The sequence below is a fragment of the Pantherophis guttatus genome, chromosome 4 (genome assembly GCF_059756535.1).
Source record: "Pantherophis guttatus breed Tessera chromosome 4, ASM5975653v1, whole genome shotgun sequence".
NCBI lineage: Eukaryota > Metazoa > Chordata > Lepidosauria > Squamata > Colubridae > Pantherophis > Pantherophis guttatus.
The window spans coordinates 43,917,686-43,936,873 of NC_142066.1; the positions used below are offsets into that span (position 1 = coordinate 43,917,686).

The window sequence follows — 19,188 nt, forward strand, 5'->3', positions numbered from 1 at the left end:
CAGCTATTAAATCACCAACCTTTCTTTGACTTTAGAGAAAAATCCATTCTATGTTCCCTAAGTTACCCTCCTATCAGCTCTTCTTTTATTCATTTATTCCTAATTATTACTGCTGTTCAATTTAATCTATTGCATTTTGGGTTGGCTTCTTTAATTGTGGTTCCAAATTGTTTTGGATTGGATGGGAAATACTAGCACTAAACAGAATATAAATATTTCTATTGATTATCTGCCCCAATTTGGTTTTTCAGGTCTTCCAATGGAGCCTCCATCACCATTTTAATTGACTTTATTCAGTTTGCTGCTGGATGCCCTCTTCTTCACCTTCCTTCCATCTTTCCCTGTATTACAATTGTCTCCACAGAACTAGGTCTTTGCATAATGTGTCTGAAGTAAAATAATTTTAATTTGGTAATTTGTGCCTTGAGTGAGAACTTTGATTTATTTGATGATCTATTTGTTGGGTTTTGCAGCTATCTATGGAATTCTCATGAATCTTCAAAGTTCAAAGGAGTCAATATTTTTCCCACCCTGCTCTTTAAAGTCCAATAGTCATTGCTTTTATGCAAGTAAGAATTTATATATTGAAACCCAACTTCTAAATGTGCAAAACTCCAACCAAACTGAATTTATTGTCTTTTTTTTTTTTTTTACTTTATGTGCTTCTAATCATTAGTTTTGATGGAGGGATGATGTTCTATCTGCTCTCTAGCTTCAATTTTCTTGTTGTTGTTGTTGTTGTGATATTTAAACAATGTTAATGTTACACTCTTTTTTCACTTCTGCTTGATTTATTTCCAGACAGGATTAGGTCTTTTTACCTTAGTTAGAATATAATATTTTCTCAAATCAGCAAGATTCACGAAGAAGTTCCTGATACAGATACCTTACCACCTATTAAATAAGAAGTTCCTTTTCCCATTCCCTGAATATCTTGTGGACGCCAATAAGGCCCCTATCGCCCCCAAGAGGATAGATGAAAATACTATTTCTTCTTCTTGGAATCCTCCCAGCAGAATTCCTTCAATTCTTTATAATTTCCTTATTCCCATTCATTAATAGAGATCCATATTGATATCATGGGATGCCATCAGGAGAAGGAGAATGTCAGGAGGAGGAGAATAGATCAGGAAGTGTATCATAGCCAGATCAGAAGTTTGACTGGATTCAAAACCCTCCCGGTTCCTATTTTTCCTGACAGGGCAGGAAATATACAGAGAATCAAAAATATCAAATTCTTCTCCTCTTGGTTCTAATAAAAGGGAAATTATCCAGGGAAAGGAGGAGGAATCACTCTTCATTGCTAGTGCATGCAATGTAGGATTTACAGTATACTTATAGTATACAGTATAGATAGACCTCAACTTATGATTACAATTAAGCTTAAATTTCTGTTGCTGAAATGAGACAGTTGTTAAATGAGTTTTGCCTCATGTTATGACCTTTCTTGTCATAGTTGTTAAGTGAATCACTGCAATTGTTAAGTTAGTAAGACAGTTGTTAAATGAATCTGGCTTCCCCATTGACTTTACTTGACAGAAGGTTTCAAAAAGTGATCATATGATCCCAGGACACACTACGACCAGCATGAGCCAGTTGCCAAGCATCCAAATTTTAATATGACCATTGGGTTGCTGCAATGATCATAAGTATGAAAAACAGTCATAAGTCACTTTTTTCAGTGCAGTTATAACTTTGAATGGTCTCTAAACAAATGGTTACAAGTTGTGGACTATTTATATTCGACCACCTATCTCACATAAAAATTCTAGACATCTCACAAAAATAAACAAAAACAGAGATTATAAACAAAGTCACCTTTCCCAGCAGGTACCACATCCAACAGCTTCCTGCCTCATCCCCTGTCCTACTGCTCGGAGGATCAGACAGGTCTTCAGGCCAAAGGGGTAATTATATACTTTATACCAGGGGATAAAAATTTCAAGTAGGGAAATTTAGTGTAATGAAACAGGGCAGGGAACACATGCGCACACACATACACTGCATAATTATTGAGGGACCATCTACTTCCGCCTGCCCAGTAAGATCAGGCAAAGTGGATGCACTCCAGGACATTTTTAATCAAAATGTCATTTTGTGGGACCATGGAAGTTGTGTTCTTTGTCACAGTAACCTGGTCTTTTTCCTGGTCCTGCAGATGAGCTGTTGGTTGCTCCCCACTCCCCCTTCCGCTCCCGCTCCTGCTCCCGCCCTCTCCCCCTCCTTCTCCCTCTCCGCGATAGCTCAGTGGTTAAGACGCTGGGCTTATTGGCTGGAAAGCTGGCAGTCCATGTTAATTGTGTTCGAGGATCGTGCCCAATAACTCCATAGACAAGTTCTTATTGAATCAATTATTGTTTATTAATTAAGCATCTTATCGTTACAGGTACAAGTCTGGAACTGAGGCAGGACCGCATGGCTGACCCTTAAGTACCCCCGGGGCGTGGCTAAGGTAAGGAGGGGTTATTGGGTTAGGGTGGACCTTGGGGGTTGGCTTGCCCAGCCCCGCTGCTTCTAGCTCTGGATCAGAGGCAAGGCATTTATTCATGACAAAACCCCCTCTAAATGCCTGGCCGAGATATTTTTGTGTGTTGTGTACTTGAGGTGTCTTTTTCAAGAGGACGCCTAATTTTAATGTGAGATACGTGTGCTGTTTATTTTGCAATGGCTTTGTTAGGATGTCTGCTGTTTGTTCTTCCGTGTCACAGTGTATAACCTTCACAAAACCTATGTTCACGAACTGCCTAACATGCTTGTACTTTATGTCGATATGCCTCGACCTTTGACCCACCGCTTCAGCCTTAGATATTTCCATGGCGGCTTTATTGTCCTCGTGCATGATGATGGGGTAGCTTGGCTCGGCCCATATGTCAGCGAGCAGGTCATCAAACCAGACCAGGTTGTTGGCGGCTTTGGACAAACAGATATATTCAGCCTCCGTGGTGGATATGGCTACCAAGTCTTGCTTGCCTGTATACCAATGAACTGGGCTGTTGTTTAGAAAAAATATGTAACCCGAAGTGCTCTTCCTGCACTTCACGTCCCCAGCCCAGTCAGCGTCAGCATAGCACGTGAGTGTGGGTGTTGTGGTGTTCTCGGGTTCTAATGACAGGCAGGCCTCGGAAGTTTGCTTTAAATACCTTAATACCCTTTTGATGGCCTCCCAGTGGTACACGGTGGGCTTACCCACGTGTCTTGACAGCAAATTGACTGGCAGTGCGATGTCTGGCCTGGTCCAGTTCGCAATGTACAGTAGGGAGCCTATGGTGGATCTGTATAAAGTGTTGTCCTTGAACGCCTCAGCCTCATTATACATGTCCTTCAAGAAATCTGGTTGCATTGGCGTTTCACACCCCTTGGCGTTTGTCATGCTGCATTTATGTATTAGTTCTAAAATTTTATCCTTCTGTGACAGCTGAAAACCCTTGCCTATTTTCGTGATCTGCACCCCCAAGTATTTGTCTACCTTGCCCAATATTTTTAACGTAAAATGTTTTCCCAGCTCATTGGCGAAGTTATTACATTTGCTGGCTTGATCACCGATATACAATATATCGTCTACGTATATCAAAACATATTCGAGGGAGTTGTCTGACTTCTTGGTGAAGAAGCAGTTGTCGGCTGAAGTGGCTGAGAATCCCATGGATTTCAATGTCTTGGATAGGCACTCATACCAACGTTTCCCTGATTGTTTGAGTCCATACAAGCTCCGGTTTAAAATCCAGGTTTCTCCCTTTTTGGTGCTTTGGCTGGGTGGCGCTCTCACGTATATCTTTTTGTCGAGCTCAGCGTGCAGGTAAGCGGTTTGCACGTCGAATTGGTGCACCTCCAGCCCCAGCAGTGATGCGATTACTAGTGCACATTTTACTCTCTCGGCCCTGACTGTGGGGGAGTACGTTTCCGTGTAGTCATCAGGGTATTTCTGGGCGAATCCCTGAGCCACCAGTCTTGCTTTGTAGAGCACTTTGTTTCCCTCTAGAGTTTTAACCTTGTAGACCCACCTAGTGCCTATGGTTGTCTTTCCTGTTGGGACTTTAGAGGGAGTGTATACGTTTAGTTCCCTCAGGCTGTCCATTTCCCTTTCCATGGCTTGTTCCCATTTCTCTCTCTCCTCATTTGGTAACCCCAGTACGTCCTCATATGTGTTGGGGGTTAGTTGGTTATTGTGTAGGGATAGTATGTAGTCCCCTAACCTTTCTGGCCTTTTGCCCATGTTTGTCCTGACTGGTCTGTCAGGAGGTGTCTCTGTGTCATGCATGTACCTAGCTTCTCTCTCGGTGAGTGAGTCTACTTTAATGTGCGGGTGGTTTTCCTTCCATCCCTTCACTGGTATTTCCTGTCCCTTGGGTTTGTTCTTTCCCTGTTCAGTGTCCCTTCCTGCTTGGTGTTTTATTTCCTTTTGATCATCCCCTGGTCCGTCCTTGTTAAGGGACACCTCGTTGAGGTGTATTTTGGACCAGTTAGCGTTTTCGTGAAAAACAGCTGTTCGTGATATTACGAAATTGTTGCTGTTGTCTATGAACCTGTATCCCTTCGTCCCCGGTTCATAGCCCATGAACCTCAGCCTCCTGGATACCCTGTCCCCCTTACGCCTGAGTTGCTTGGGTATGTGCACATCTGCTGTGACCCCGAATATGTGTAAGTGTGACACCTGTGGTTTCCTTTGGTACATTAATTCGTATGGGGTTTTATTTAGTACGCTGGACCACAGTCTATTTAGAGTATAATTCGAATAAATGAGTGCTTCGGACCAGAAATGCTGCCCTAGGCCGGCATCATCTAGCGCGCACCTCATCATGGTCTGTAGCGTTCCGTTTTTTCGTTCCGCCACGCCATTTTGAAAGGCGGAAAACGGAGAAGTCGTGTAGTGGACCATCCCGCGTGCTTTTAACCATCGCGAGAAGTCGCTTGATAAGAATTCAGACCCCCGGTCTGTCATTATTTGCCTGATTTTGGTGTTGTGTTGTGTCTCCACCCTCGCATAGAATTCCTTAAATTTTTGAAATACCTCATTTTTGTGTTTTAGGGTGTACATGAAGCCATAGCGGCTGAAGTCATCCACTATGGTCAGGAAGTACCTCTTCCTGTACTTGATGGAGGGCCTTAGTGGCCCCACTAGGTCCATATGTACAAGTTGAAAAATCGAATTAGTTGTGCGTACTGACTTCTTGGGTCTTGGTTTGGTTTTTAATTTGGAGCCCTTACAAATAGAACACTCGAGATAGTTCTCACAATCCTTTATTTTTATACCTTCAGAGCATTCCAACATTTTCTGCACTACGGGGAAACTAATGTGCCCTAGTTTTCTGTGTAATAGGTGGGCACAGTTGTCATGCATTGGTTTTCCTATCGTTGGTTTCTCCTTCCTGGGTGTCCCCTGTTCACTGGGCTCATCGGTGGTGTGTGTGTGCTTAACCCCCTCTACTTCCTTACTTGCGTTGTCTGTGCTATTGGGACTAACCCCTCGGTGGTTGTTTACTTCTGGCTGTTTGCTCTTGGTTGGGTGGAAGAATGGTAGTTCCCCACTGACTACTACTTTCCCTATCCCTTTACCCCCTCTGGTTACCTGTGCCTTTCCTTCTTTGAAAGTCACCTCGACATTGTTATCCTTGCTTAGTTTTAGGGTGGCAAGGATATTATATGGTATATTTGGCACTAGAAGTACTCCCCGTACCATACCTATTCCTGGTACGTATGCGTTACCTTTGCCTGTTACTTGTACGTTATTCTGGTTAGCCACTTTCACTACAAAACTTTCTCCTGTGAAAGAGGTTAGTAGGTTGCGATCATGTGTGGTGTGGTTTGTGGCTCCTGAGTCCAGCAGCCATGTGCCTTCCTCCCTGTCTTGGCCTACGTGTTGTGCTTGATCCCCTATGCCGTACAGTGATCCAGTGTGGCTCTCCCTGGAACTGTCCCTGTGGTCTCTCCTGTCTCTAGGACTAGGGGAATCCCTACGCCTGTGCCTGACCTCTGGTGAGCGTCCGCTAGTGTGTCTTGTCCTTTGCTCTGGTCTATCCCTCCTATGTATCCTGTCTCCTGTATTTTTAGGGCAGTCCCTCTTGTAATGGTTTCTTGACCCACAACGCTGTGTTGCTCTGGCTCCTGCCCTGTGGCTCAACCTTTCTGCTGGGTCTTTGCTCCCTGCGGCTTAGGGAGCATTCCTTTCTGATGCAATCCTCTGATATTAGTTTACTTGTTAGTAAGTCAAGTGAGAGCCTCCCTGTCCCTAGATTGTCTATCTGCGTAATAAAGGTGTCCCAACTGGGGTCTAGGGAATTTACTATGATACTTATCATGGTCCTCTCGCTTATGACCTCCCCCCTTTGTGTCAGCTGGGCCCTAGTATTATTTAGTGATAGTAAATGCTCGCTCATAGGTGTCCCTGCCTTGAGTTTGGTGGCATAAAACTCCCTGGACAGCCTGGTGGTGCTGGCAACGCTTTGGCAGTAAAACAGTTTGTGCATTCTCTGTATTATTTCTAATGCAGTCAGGTGGTGGCTAATACTGGGGTAAATGCTGGGGGTAATGCTGGCAATGACAATACAGTAAGCTTTGTGATGGATGCAATCCAATTCAAAAGTCCAGGGTTTTTCTGGGGGGGTCTGTAACCATAGATAACAGGTCTTCCTTAAGCAGGGTGGCCTGGAGCTGTTGATTCCAGTCCAGGAAATTCTCCCCATCTAGCCTCAGTTTAGGAAAATCACTGGGCAAAGTCCCTGAATTGTAAGTTAAATTACTCACATTATGTCGCTGTCCATGGTTCCTCACATAAGGATACTCGCAATAAGGCAGAGGAACGACTGTGGCAAGTCTGAACTGACTTGTCTCTATGTGTCTGCGTCGGTGTAGCTCTATGTCCTGTTCCGTTTCTCTTACAGGGGCGTGCTGCGCATGCGTGAGGTTCATTTCTCCCCAGTCGCCGTGGAGTGAGGAGCTCGTCCATGCTGCTCCCGGGTGAAGGCCCCAATCTTCCGGATGGGCCTTCAGTTCCTCTCCGGTTGGCCTTGTCTGCTCGGGATCGTCGCGGATCGTCGCCTGGAGTCTCGGGAAGCGGTGAGGATCGCCGGTGGACGCTGGGAGTCCCGCTGGGGCCGCGAATGGTCCCGGATGGCCCGGCCTCGTGCGGATGCCGCCTGTGGGTGTCAGGCCGATCCCCCTGCCCGCCGATGGACATCCCCTGCCTGCGGATGGCCTCGCGGTCCACGGATCTGGTCCCGGTCATCGGTCTGGTGAGTAGTCCCACCGCCCTTGGTGTCCCGCCTTAGTGGGTAGACCCCTTAGGGGCTCTGGGTGGTCCTGGGTCCACGCAATGGTGGCATCCTTCCCAGGGTGGGCGCCGGTGCCGGCCCTCGTCGCGTTGGGGTCCCTTTTGTTTTTCGGCCTGGCGCCGGGGTGTACGGTCGGTATTTTCACCTTGTCCCCTAGGGCCGCAGCGATTAGTTCGATGGCTTTGTTGACCTCGGGCTCGGTAGGCGAGCTTGTAGGTTTGGTTTTTGGGCTTTTGTGTTTTTTGTAGTATTTTTGGTCGGTAGTTTTTGAGTAGGCCCCGATTCCCGCCATGGGATTTAAATCCCGGGAGTCTATTGGTGGGTGGTCGGCCATCTTTGATGATGCCGTCTCCCAAGATGGCCGCCGTGAAAAGGGCGTGAAGTCTCCTTCGGCCTTTGCGGTAGGTTTTTGGTGGGGGAAATCTTCCCTTACCGGGTCTCCTTCGCTGTAATCGGATTCGTCTTCATCTTCCTCACTCGCTGCTTCGGAGCCTTTGATCAGGCTTCGGAGTTCCGCGATGAGGCCGCTGTTGCTTTGCGACGAATCTATCAGCTCGAGGAGTTTTCCTTTTAGGTCGTGCATCTCTTCCTTTGAGGTTTCGTGTTTCGTCCACCCCTCGTTGCTCCTGGCCGGGGTGGATGGGTGGTGGAGTAGGCCGCTCGTCTCGGGTGCCTCTCCTTGCATGGTTTCGGGTTGGGCAGATCGTTCTGCCATCTTCTTGGTGAATGCTCTGGTATTCACCCTGTCTGTCGTGGTCCCTTGCATGTTGTGGAGTATCAGGATTGGGCTATAAAACCATCCTCTGCTACCATATTGTTAATTGTGTTCGAGGATCGTGCCCAATAACTCCATAGACAAGTTCTTATTGAATCAATTATTGTTTATTAATTAAGCATCTTATCGTTACAGGTACAAGTCTGGAACTGAGGCAGGACCGCATGGCTGACCCTTAAGTACCCCCGGGGCGTGGCTAAGGTAAGGAGGGGTTATTGGGTTAGGGTGGACCTTGGGGGTTGGCTTGCCCAGCCCCCCTGCTTCTAGCTCTGGATCAGAGGCAAGGCATTTATTCATGACAGTCCAGATTCAAAATCCGAACATGTCCAGATTCAAAACCCAAAACATGTCCAGGTGAGCGCCTATCCTTGCCCCAGCTTCTGCCAAACTAGCAGTTTGGAAGCATTCAAGGGCAAGTACATACATGGGTACCACTTTAGTGGGAACAACGCTCTGTGATATCATGCTGGCCATTTGACTATGGAAATGTCTTCCGACAGCGCTGGCTTAATGGCCTTGAAACGGAGATGAGTACTGCCCCTTATAGTCAGTAGCAACTAATGGTGTAAAATTCACAGGGATGCCTTTACTTTCTTTCTCACTCTTTTTAATAATTTTATGAAAGCGTTATAAAAGGAGATAAAAACTAATGCAAAATAATAGTAAGTAAAGCAAGAAAAAAGAAAATTAAAGAAATTAACAAAAATGGTAAAAGTGGTAGAACGGAAAAAATAGAAAAAAGATATAGAAAAAAATGGTGTTTTATTTTCTTTACACCAGTTTTAAGTTATCTTCTTTCCATTTCATTGTCACTGCTTTTTAGTATGAGCCACGCAGAGTCGCTTGGAATCCAGTGGCCTCTAAACCTAAGCAAACAAATAAATAAACCTAAGCAAACAAATAAATAAACCTAAACAAACAAATAAATAAATCTAAGCAAACAAATAAATAAACTTAAGCAAACAATACTTGGATCAAATTCAGTTCTCCTACTCATTGCTAAAAATAAAAACATCTAGAAATAATCGGTCCAGCTTTTTTTAAAAAAACAAGATACTTTCCTGAATTTTAGCTCCATGTCTTATTGAATTTCCCCCCCCCCCACTTTTTTGACCAGAGTTCTATGTAACTCAAAAGCCAGCACTTTACACCCATTGGATTTTGCCCCCCCCCTTATATATGTCACCACCCATTCTATGTTCCTCTATTTTCTTCAGCAAACAGGGAAACAACCATCTCTGCTCCAAACCACAAAAGGAACTGCAGCTCACTAAAATTAGAAGGTGCCTGATAGAGGCCGTGAGAAAGCAGATAAAACACGATCTCCATGAAATTTTGACAATGCATACAATTCCTGAGAAGTTGGGAAGGTACAAAAGACAAGAAAATTCATACATGAATTTTCTCTTGAGTGAGTTTGAAACAACTTTTACGGTAGCTTCCTTCTCCAATCTTCGCTCATGGCTTCTTGAAGCCTTATAAACAGCCCCTGTGCAAAGCTGCACCTTCATACAGGACAGAGTTGAGCCACACAGAGAACACACAAGCACATCCAGGGTGCTGCACATTTCTATCCTCCCATATACAGAAGAAAACTAGGAACAAACTTGCCTGTAAGGAAACAGCTTCCAGTTAGTCCTGCCATCTTGCAAGTGGAAAACTTTGATTGACAGGGGCAGGCTGGTGTGAAAATGAGGAGTGTGTTGTCGCCATAAAGGTTAAGATAATGTATGCCAACTGGGGGGCATGTTTTAGGCCCCATAACTGCCACAAGGAGGCAGCATCAACCTATTCCAGGAATAGATACTCCATGAAGAAGCAGCATAAATATGTTAAGCATAAATTTGTCCTTCACTCCAAAACGTGCTTGCATTTAAATAGCATAGGTAAGATAATACAGAGAGGCAGTGCACTGTAGCATTCAGACAACATACATATTATATTAGGACATCTGCACAAGGTGCTAAATGTAGTTATGTTAATCAATGTTGGGGTGGAGTAGGGGGTTTACTGTGCCGTGCAAAGTAATTCAAAACCTCAAATCTAGAAAATGGGTAATTCAATAACCAAGTGATGTTATACAATGCAACCAAATAGTATTATTTCTGGGGCTGGAAGTGGGGAAGAAGAAGGCTAGCCAAAGTCTTTGATAACAATATTAATAACAAAGTACATAGGGCACTAAATATTAAAGAATTAAAGGAAAAGATAATGACAAGTAATAATTTGATGTATAATATAATTATTAGCTATATAACTGAACTAAATATGAAAGGATGATATTAAATAATGATATACTATTGATAAAGAAGTATGACATATTAAGACCCATTTATTATAATGTCTAATAAAAAAACAAAGTAGTGCCATACGCCAACAGCAGAATTCAATAGATTCTAAGCATTCAGTCTAGATTTCATTCTGGACAGAAGGCTGAATTAGAATTCATTTCTAAGGACCTGTGATACTAAAAATTGAGGCATGTCAGTGTTTATTTCTGTATTTGTTTTCTAAGTCCCTAGACTATGGGCCTTTGAACATATGTATTCAACATTTATTTACCAAGTACAGTATTGTCTTCTTCTAATCCCAGCCCAGTACTGAGGCAGACTTAAATCACCCTTAGTTTTACCACTGTTAAACTGATGGCTTCCTCCTTGAGCTGCTAAGCATCCAATAACTGTCACAAGGTGTTATGCTTTGTTATCTAAAGATGATCCTCAACTTAAAGTTGTTCATTTAATGATGTTTCAAAGTTACAAAAGCCTTGTAAAAAATGATTTAGGATGCATCCTCAAAGTTACAACCATTGCACCATCCCTTTGGCAATCTGGCACAAGGCTCACATTTGTGATATTTGCAATATCATGAGGTTATGCGATCATAATTTGCAACCTTACCAGCCAGTTTTCTACCAGGCAGTCAACTGGAGAAGCTGGATTCATTTAACAACTGTGGTGATTCATTTAATGACCATAGTAAATGAGTCTGATCACATTATGACTGGCTTAATGACCATATTGCTTGGGGACTGAAATTCTGGGAGCATCTGTATTACACTGGAGATGAAATGAGGCAACTGATAGCAGGTAGAAGAGGAATAGTCTTACTGACCATGTCATACAGATGGCAACTCATGCCTTCCTTCTGGTCATGCATCAATTTTATCCACAAACATCAACTCCACGATGTCTCTCCACTCTGACAAGGAGATGGAGAAATGATGGTACATGTGTCATGACGTGATGATACAAGAACTGCATGGTGAGCTGGCATTTTTGACAACATCAGAGTTTACTCTGGATACCACTGGCCTCATCTGCTGCCATTCTGCTGTGCTCTCCTAAAGCAGTTAAATGTACCATCACTATTCCAGGTCCATCAGGCTTGTATTTTCGCATTAGTCTGTTCAGCCAGGAGTATTGTCAGGGTTTTAACTTTAAGCCCCTTCTCAAGGTTAAAATAGCATAGAAGTTGAATTGTCTAACAGTGAAAAATGTAGGCTGAAAGAATAAAACAGTGGAACACCTAACCCTCTGCCTCTCCTTGCCCCCTTGACACAGAGGAATCTGGAAATCAGCATTTATTGATTTTTATATAAGGGAAGGAAAGGAAGGAGAGAGAGAGAAACCCTAAGTAAAAAATGTTGCTTGTAACTCAACTCTCTTCACCACTCCAATCTTCTTCTTAAAGCATTATTCAGTGCCACAAGGGTGGCCTTGAGCTCTGGAGGAAAGGCAACTAATCAGTCTAACATATAATAAATACTGTATCCTCTATGTCCATGTAAGTCTCACACTGGGCTACAACAGAATGAGCTGCAGGACACATATTCCTTAGATTGATACCCAGCCTTTCCTCAGGAGCTCAAGGCTACTTATAAAGTATTCCCTCCCCCAGCTTTCCCCACAACAACCTTCTGAGAAAGACTGGGTTGAACGAGAGCGTCTGGTCCAAAATCACCTAGGGAGCTTCTTTAGCAGGAGATGAATTAGAAGCTGGGTCTCCCTGTTCTTGGTCCAGCATTTTCATCACTGCACTCCATTTGCAGTTGGCTAAGAGTAAGACAGCAGCCCAAAGTCAATCATGGAGCTTCCATGACTAATAGTAGATTACACTACAGTGGCTCTATCAGTATCCTCCACCTTTTAAAAATTAAATATTTTTCTTATTTGTTTTCATTTGTATCCCAAACACTTGCCTAGTCTGGATTTATGCAAACCGAACCAGTGTGTTACTGCATTAGCTATGGAGGACTAGAGACTAATCATTCATTTTAGTTAGTTTGGTTTAGTTCTAGTCGATAAAGCTTATGTCATAATATATTCCTCCATAATATCATTATGGAATCCTCCTGCAAACTATACAGTTCTATCTAATTCATATCCTTTGTTCTGCTTTTGTGAAGTTTTATAATGTTAATTAATAATATAACTGTTAATTTGGGTTTAGCATGTCGCATGAATCTAATCACTAGATCTGAAGATGCTAACATATCTTTTAATCAATAAATAAGGAACTCTCCTAGTTGTCAGTCTGTATTTTTATTTAATTAAACCCACTTTCCTGAAATTATTAGCAGTACCAATGAAGCAATGCATGCTTTAACATAACTAAAGGTCTGAAAGCCAGGACATGAATATATAAATAAAACCATACTTTTATTTTACATTAAAATAAAAATTAAAGAATGTGACATCATATATATACAAGTAGTCCTCGACTCACGACCACAATTGAGACCCAAATTTTTGTTACTAAGTGAAAAGTTTGTTAAGTGAATTTGGTCCCATTTTACAACTTTTCATGCCACAGTTGGTAAGTGAATCACTGCAGTTGTTAAAGTTAGTAACACGACTGTTAAATGAATCTGGCTTCCCCATTGACTTTGCTTGTCAAACGATCCCAAAAGGTGATCACATGACCCCGGGACATAGCAATTGTCATAAATCTGAGTCAGTTGCCAAGCATATGAATTTTAATCACCTGGCCACAGGAATGTTGCAATGGTTGTAAGTGTGAAAAATGGTCATGTCACTTTTTCAGTGCCGATGTAACTTTGAACAGTCACTAAATGAATTGGTCGAGGACTGCCTGCATATCATGCATACATACTCTAACACTCATAATACTTACCGCTTAAAAAGCCAATGTTTGTACCAGATATTAATCTTCAAAGTTCCCAAATATTTGCTCCTGAAATGTATCTCCATCACCTCAGTTTACAGTGACGAAAATTATTGGAGAGACAATAAATAGCTTGGAGAAAAATCTTGTCTCTGCCAAGCTTTCCTTTCTGTTAGATTCGTCCAAAAAGTGTAAAAAAAAAAATACTTCCACTTTGCACGTAATATATTCACACTTCCTCCTGTTAAGGCCAACAAAAGGATATATTTTTAAAAAGAGGAAAATGATAAGGCTTTCACCCCGCTTTATTGTATTATAAACACAACAGTACATTATATTTCCACTGGCATTTAAACGATGTTGATTGGGGATTATAAATACTGCTGTTTAAATTAACTTTAAAGAAAAAAAGAAAGTTAATGTCAATATTGACCACCAGTTTTAAAATGTTAATATTGATAAGTGTGAGATTCCTAAAGCTGGATGTGGCATTGATAAACAACTGCAAAATATATTATTTATTATTTAATAAAGCTTTCTATCTTAAGCTTAATGGTTAATACTAAAGTCTCCATTATATTGTTATATATTGTTGTTTATGCATGTAAAAAAAGAAAGAATAAACAGGGGAAAAAAATAAGCTATTTGGTTTCTAATTTCCCCATGGTACCTTTACCAGTTTTTGATGCCTAGAATATAAGCCTATAGAAAGCAAATTGTAAGTCAGTGTTTCTTCCTATTAGGTAGAATCTCTGTAATTAAAATGAACATCTTGCCAAAGATACTGTTTTTATTTCAGAATTTACTGATATTGACCACTGACATTCTATTTAAACAATAGCAAAAGGACATTTGTAAATTCATATGGCAAGGAAAAAAGCCCAAGTTTAGATGCAAACTACTGCAAGATGCTAAAGAAAGAGGAAGTTTGAATTTACCAGATTTGAAAGAGTGGGTAACTCTCTAAAACAAAGGAATACTTGATTTAGAGGGCCATGAACTAAGATTTGGATGGCATGCCTTCTTATGCTGTGACAAGGTTAAAACAAATGTTGATGTTAAGAATCATTTTGTTAGGCATGCCATCCTAGGGGCCTGGAATAAATGTAAAATGGTTCTTTATGAAAGTATCTCTTTGTGTGTCACCTCAGGAAGTTTCTTTTAGAAAAGAAACAAGGACGAGGCCAAACAAGTGGGCTTATGGTCAAATAATATTTTTTAATCAAGGAGAACCTCCTCTCAAGTCCAAAGAAGAGTTAAGGTCAGAAGGACATGTTTGTTGTTGGTTTATTTACTTATAATTGAAAGAGAGATTCAACCTATACAAAAGTTATGATTTTATAAAAAAATGAATTTGAAATTGTATTTTGTGGCAATGATTCACATGTTATTGTGAAGCTTTATAAATTGTTCCTGAAATTGAATTTGGAGAATGAATACGTGAAACACTGTGTGATTCAATGGGCAAAGAATTTTGGATATAATGTTTGAACAGTTGGAAAACATGTGGATGAATAATCTAAAATTTATATTGAATATAATCTTTAAAAAAAATCTTTTATAAAATAATCTACCATTGATATTTAACACCTGAAGTTGTAAAAGAATATATATAATAATTTATAAAAGTATTTCAAATGTATTTTGGAAATGTAAAAAAGAACTTTTTACCATTGTATGAGTTTTAAATAAGTTTTTTAAATTCTGTCATTTTTCATAATGCCCTTCCCTCATTCTTAAAATGGGATTTTATCCTTCCACAAATTTGTAGATACAGTATACCGGTACCAGACATGGTATATTCCAGCTTGTCCTAAACAATTCTTTGTTGTTAGTTGCGACCCATTGCGACCCCATGGACAACGTTCCTCCAGGCCTTCCTGTCCTCTACCATCCTCTGGAGTCCATTTAAGCTCATGCCTACTGCTTCAGTGACTCCATCCAGCCACCTCATTCTTTGTCGTCACCTTCTTCTTTTGCCCTCAATCTTTCCCAGCATTAGGCTCTTCTCCAGTGAGTCCTCCCTTCTCATTAGGTGGCCAAGGTATTTGAGTTTCACCTTCAGGACCTGGCCATCTAAAGAGCAGTCAAGATTGATCTCCTCTAGGATTGACTGGTTTGATCGCCTTGCAGTCCAAGGGACTCTCAGGAGTCTTCTCCAGCACCATAGAGCAAAGGCCTCAATTCTTTGGCACTCAGCCTTTCTTATGGCCCAATTTTCACAGTCATACATTGCCACTGGGAAAACCATAACCTTGACTATACATACTTTCATTGGCAGAATGATGTTTCTGCTTTTTAGTATGCTGTCTAGATGTGCCATAGCTTTCCTCCCTAGGAACAAGCGTCTTTAAATTTCTTGGCTATAGTTCCCATCTGTGGTGATCTTGGAGCCCAGGAAAATAAAATCTGTCATTACCTCCATTTCTTCCCCATCTATTTTCCAGGAATTGAGAAGGCCGGATGCCATGATCTTAGTTTTCTTAATGTTGAGTTTCAAGCCAACTTTTGCACTCTCCTTCTTCACCTGCATCAAGAGGCTCTTTAGTTCCTCTTCACTTTCTGCCATTAGAGTGGAATCATCTGCATATCTGAGGTTATTTATATTTCTCCTGGCAATCTTAATTCCAACTTTTGATTCATCTAGCCCCACCTTTCACATGATGTGCTCTGCATATAAGTTAAATAGGCAGGGCGACAGTATACAGCCTCGCCGGACTCCTTTCCCAAGTTTGAACCAATCAGTGGTTCCATGTTCAGTTCTTACTGTTGCTTCTTGACCTGCTTATAGGTTTCTTAAGAGACAAAACAATTCTTACTACATCTTTAATCTTTTCAGTAATTCTGAGTGGGCCATATCTTCATATAACAGTTTTTGGTTTTTTTCTGGAAATAACAGAATTCATCCTTTCTCATTCCTAGCAGGGGAATCTGAAACTCCTGTTTCCAGATATGCACCAGTACCATACTTTCTAACCCTCCTTAAATAGCCATTATCTGGTGGTGGTGGTGTTGATGATGCTTTATAAAAGACAGTCTTTTAATCCCTTAACAAAATGTATCATGCTGCAGATTTAGAAGAATTAGGTTCTTGTGTCCATCCCAAAAGTGTTTTTCAGCCAGAACTGAAGAAGCTTCATAGATGAGAAGCAAAACATCTTCAAGGAAAAACAAAGTTGCCTTTTGAAAAAGGAGCTTTGGGATATGCATGAACTGGTAGACTGAGAATCTCCATAGACATTCTTGTCTACATATTAATTCAAAAGGTTTGGCATATGACTCTAGAAGATTTAAGCAACTGGTTGTAAAGGAGAAACTCTGCAAAGGATCCTGAACACAGAGCTTAAATGATTCAATGAAGTGTGGGGTGGGGGGGGGAGAACTGTCTAGCTTAGACAGGTTAAGACAATGAATTGTCAGGCAACTATTTTTATGGTTAGATTGCTTTTGTTCTTTCCCAACCAGACCTTCTGTGGAAGTGATTCATTTGGATGCTGAAATGTACACAAATTGTGGGTGTGTCTCCAAAGAGTGCTTCATTTATGCAAGTCATGTAGAAAAAAAAATAGCTGTGGTAACTACTATCCTCCCAAATAATATTCAGAAAAGTAGAGCTAACACTTCAAAAGAATTGGGTTTTAGTATTCTTTCACTCAGATCAAGTGACTGACAAAATTAAGATGTTTTGAACAGGTATGTACCTTGAATAAAGGGATTCTAGAGTTCCTAACACCTGAACATCTGAGGGGTAGCACACAAAGCTCCCGTGCATCATTAGAGATGGTTAAGGGAAAACCCACCTGAACAAAAATAGAAGATGTTGCAAGCATAATAAGAGACCTGAAAAAATGCGATTCCATTCTGGGACATCTCTGAGCAATCAAAACAAGATGCCTGCAAGAACTGGTTTTAGTCTGATGTCTTAAACTAAGCATGCTTGAATCATGCAGGTCACCAAGGATTACTTTTAAAACTTCTTGCAAAATGAATAGTCTGTCCTACTGGAAAAGCTGCCCCTGCTTTCCATAAGGATAGATTTGAGTCTTATAATCATCTCAGAAGTCATAACCCCTTAGTTCAAACAATGGAACTTGGCAACAAGCCAGCCTCTGGATGAAAAAAAAAAATCCTAAAACCTACATAGACACAGACCTACATTTTGTGATTGGAGATCTGTCACCCAATCCAATATATATTCACCACTCTGCTCCAACTGCAGTTCCATGATCACTGAGCATGGCAGTTTACAGAATTAAACATCATGTTTAGTTAGTTAGTTATAAAGTACATTTAAAAAAAAAAAAGAGGAAGTAATGAAGTTATAAAGCAACCTGTGGGATCCAGTTGCTGAAAACGGCGGTGGGGCTTTTTGCCAGTTTGAGCAGGAAATCCCTTGAAATCTGTAACAGGGACCCTTAAGCGGATTGAACATCGTTTAAAGGAATGACCGGCTTGGGTGGGCGGGGAATCTTTGGAGGTGACATTAAAAATATTAAAGGCAAACTCCGCAGAATGAACGGCTGCTCGCGCTTTGTCTTTTAGCCTAAAAGGACTACAGTAATGACGTGCATCTAAATAGCTGGAGAAAGGGGGTTCCTAAACTAACCCAAACCCAACAGTTGTTGCAGCTGCAGGCGCGATCTCACACACACACATACCACATACGGGGGGGGGTGAGAGGGAGTATATATATCTACATACGCGTACATACCCCCCGTCTGCTCTACGCCCTCCGTTACCATGATCCGTCTATATTTAGGTCAGCGAGCCTCTCCTGCCCCCGTCTCTTAAGGAGGAATGCAGCGGGGCAGAAGTACATCCAGGGCGCAGTCAAAGAGACTAATCCACCTTTATAGGAAAAGAGAAAAAGAGAAGGGGTCGCTGATTTCCTTCTGCTTTCTGGAAGCGATTGAAAAGGTCCAACAGCAAGCTAAAGGAGGAGAAGAAAAATGATGCAGTATCTTTTTGGCATCACAGGGTAATCTGTTTTGCTAGAGTTGAGACCAGAATAAGAATAACACAAAGCGAATTAGCCATTGAGTAGTGCTTCCAGACTGTAGTGAGGTGTAAGAAAAGTAGGCAGGCACTTCCCAGTATTATTGAGATCAGCCAGTATGGTTTAGTGGGGATGACGGATTAACGGAAAGAAGGATATAGAAGGAGGAAGTAGCATCATCAGTTTTTTTGGCTCCAATAGGACCAGTTCTCAGCACAATCAGGGCAGGCTGGGGGACCTGAGAATCCCTTATCAGCTGCCAGAGCACCATCCCCATTAATTTACTTTATTATGATTGTTTTCCTGGAATGATGGAGGTTCTACTCTCATATGACGGTTGCAAATTAAGGGGAAACGGCTCTATACCATGAAAGATCAAGGATATAAATTAACTGAGAATTTTTGAGAATGGTTGATCCAATTTATCTAGATAACATAAAACCTCTTCACCAGGAGCCATGACAGGAGTTATAGTCTAATACATCTGGACAGCAATGAACTGGGAGGAGCTGAGATGAAGGAAGCTGAGTATCACAGTTCACCAGCCTCTTGCCCTTCTGATGGACTATGTTATAGTTTGCCTTGTCTCCAGTTTTATGACTAAAGATAATCCCATGTGAACTGCATTGGTTCACTTTTGAAATGCTTCCATATCAGTGTAGCTGAGACCAAAGGTTCAATCATCAATCAATCAATCAATCAATCAATCAATCAATCAAAATAGAGCTGGAAAAGACATTGGAGGTCTTCTAATCCAACTCCCTGCACAAGCAGGAGACCCCATACCATTTCCAACAAGTGGTGTCCAGTCTCTTCTTAAAAACCTGCAGTAATGAAGCGCCCACATCTTCTGAAGACTGGTTCAACTGGTTGAAGGTTTGTAGCTCTCAAAATCCTTTTCCCGTACTCTCCTTGGTCTGTGTTTCCTAGCTTCAGCTCCTATCTCTGCTCAACTGGATTTGAACCAACTATGACTGGTGCCAATATTGGAAATATAAATGGGGGCTAGTTGATAATTCTGA

At 41.6% G+C, this 19,188-nt stretch overlaps 1 protein-coding gene across 4 annotated transcripts in view; it reads right to left on the reverse strand.

Annotated features, from left to right (window-relative positions):
* Positions 1–19,188, reverse strand: part of SGCA (sarcoglycan alpha) — a 71,456-nt gene that overhangs the window by 31,789 nt on the left and 20,479 nt on the right. For 2 of the 4 annotated variants that reach the window (XM_034415444.3, XM_087893960.1), the window contains one exon: positions 13,180–13,411. Coding sequence is in view for 1 of the 4 variants with exons in the window: in XM_087893959.1 (XP_087750085.1) it covers positions 9,655–9,688 (34 nt within the window). In the remaining 3 variants the exon portion in view is untranslated. Of the gene's footprint in view, positions 1–9,654; positions 9,724–13,179; positions 13,412–17,881; positions 18,007–19,188 lie in introns of those variants that run through there. The other 2 variants (XM_087893961.1, XM_087893959.1) reach the window with 2 other exon arrangements.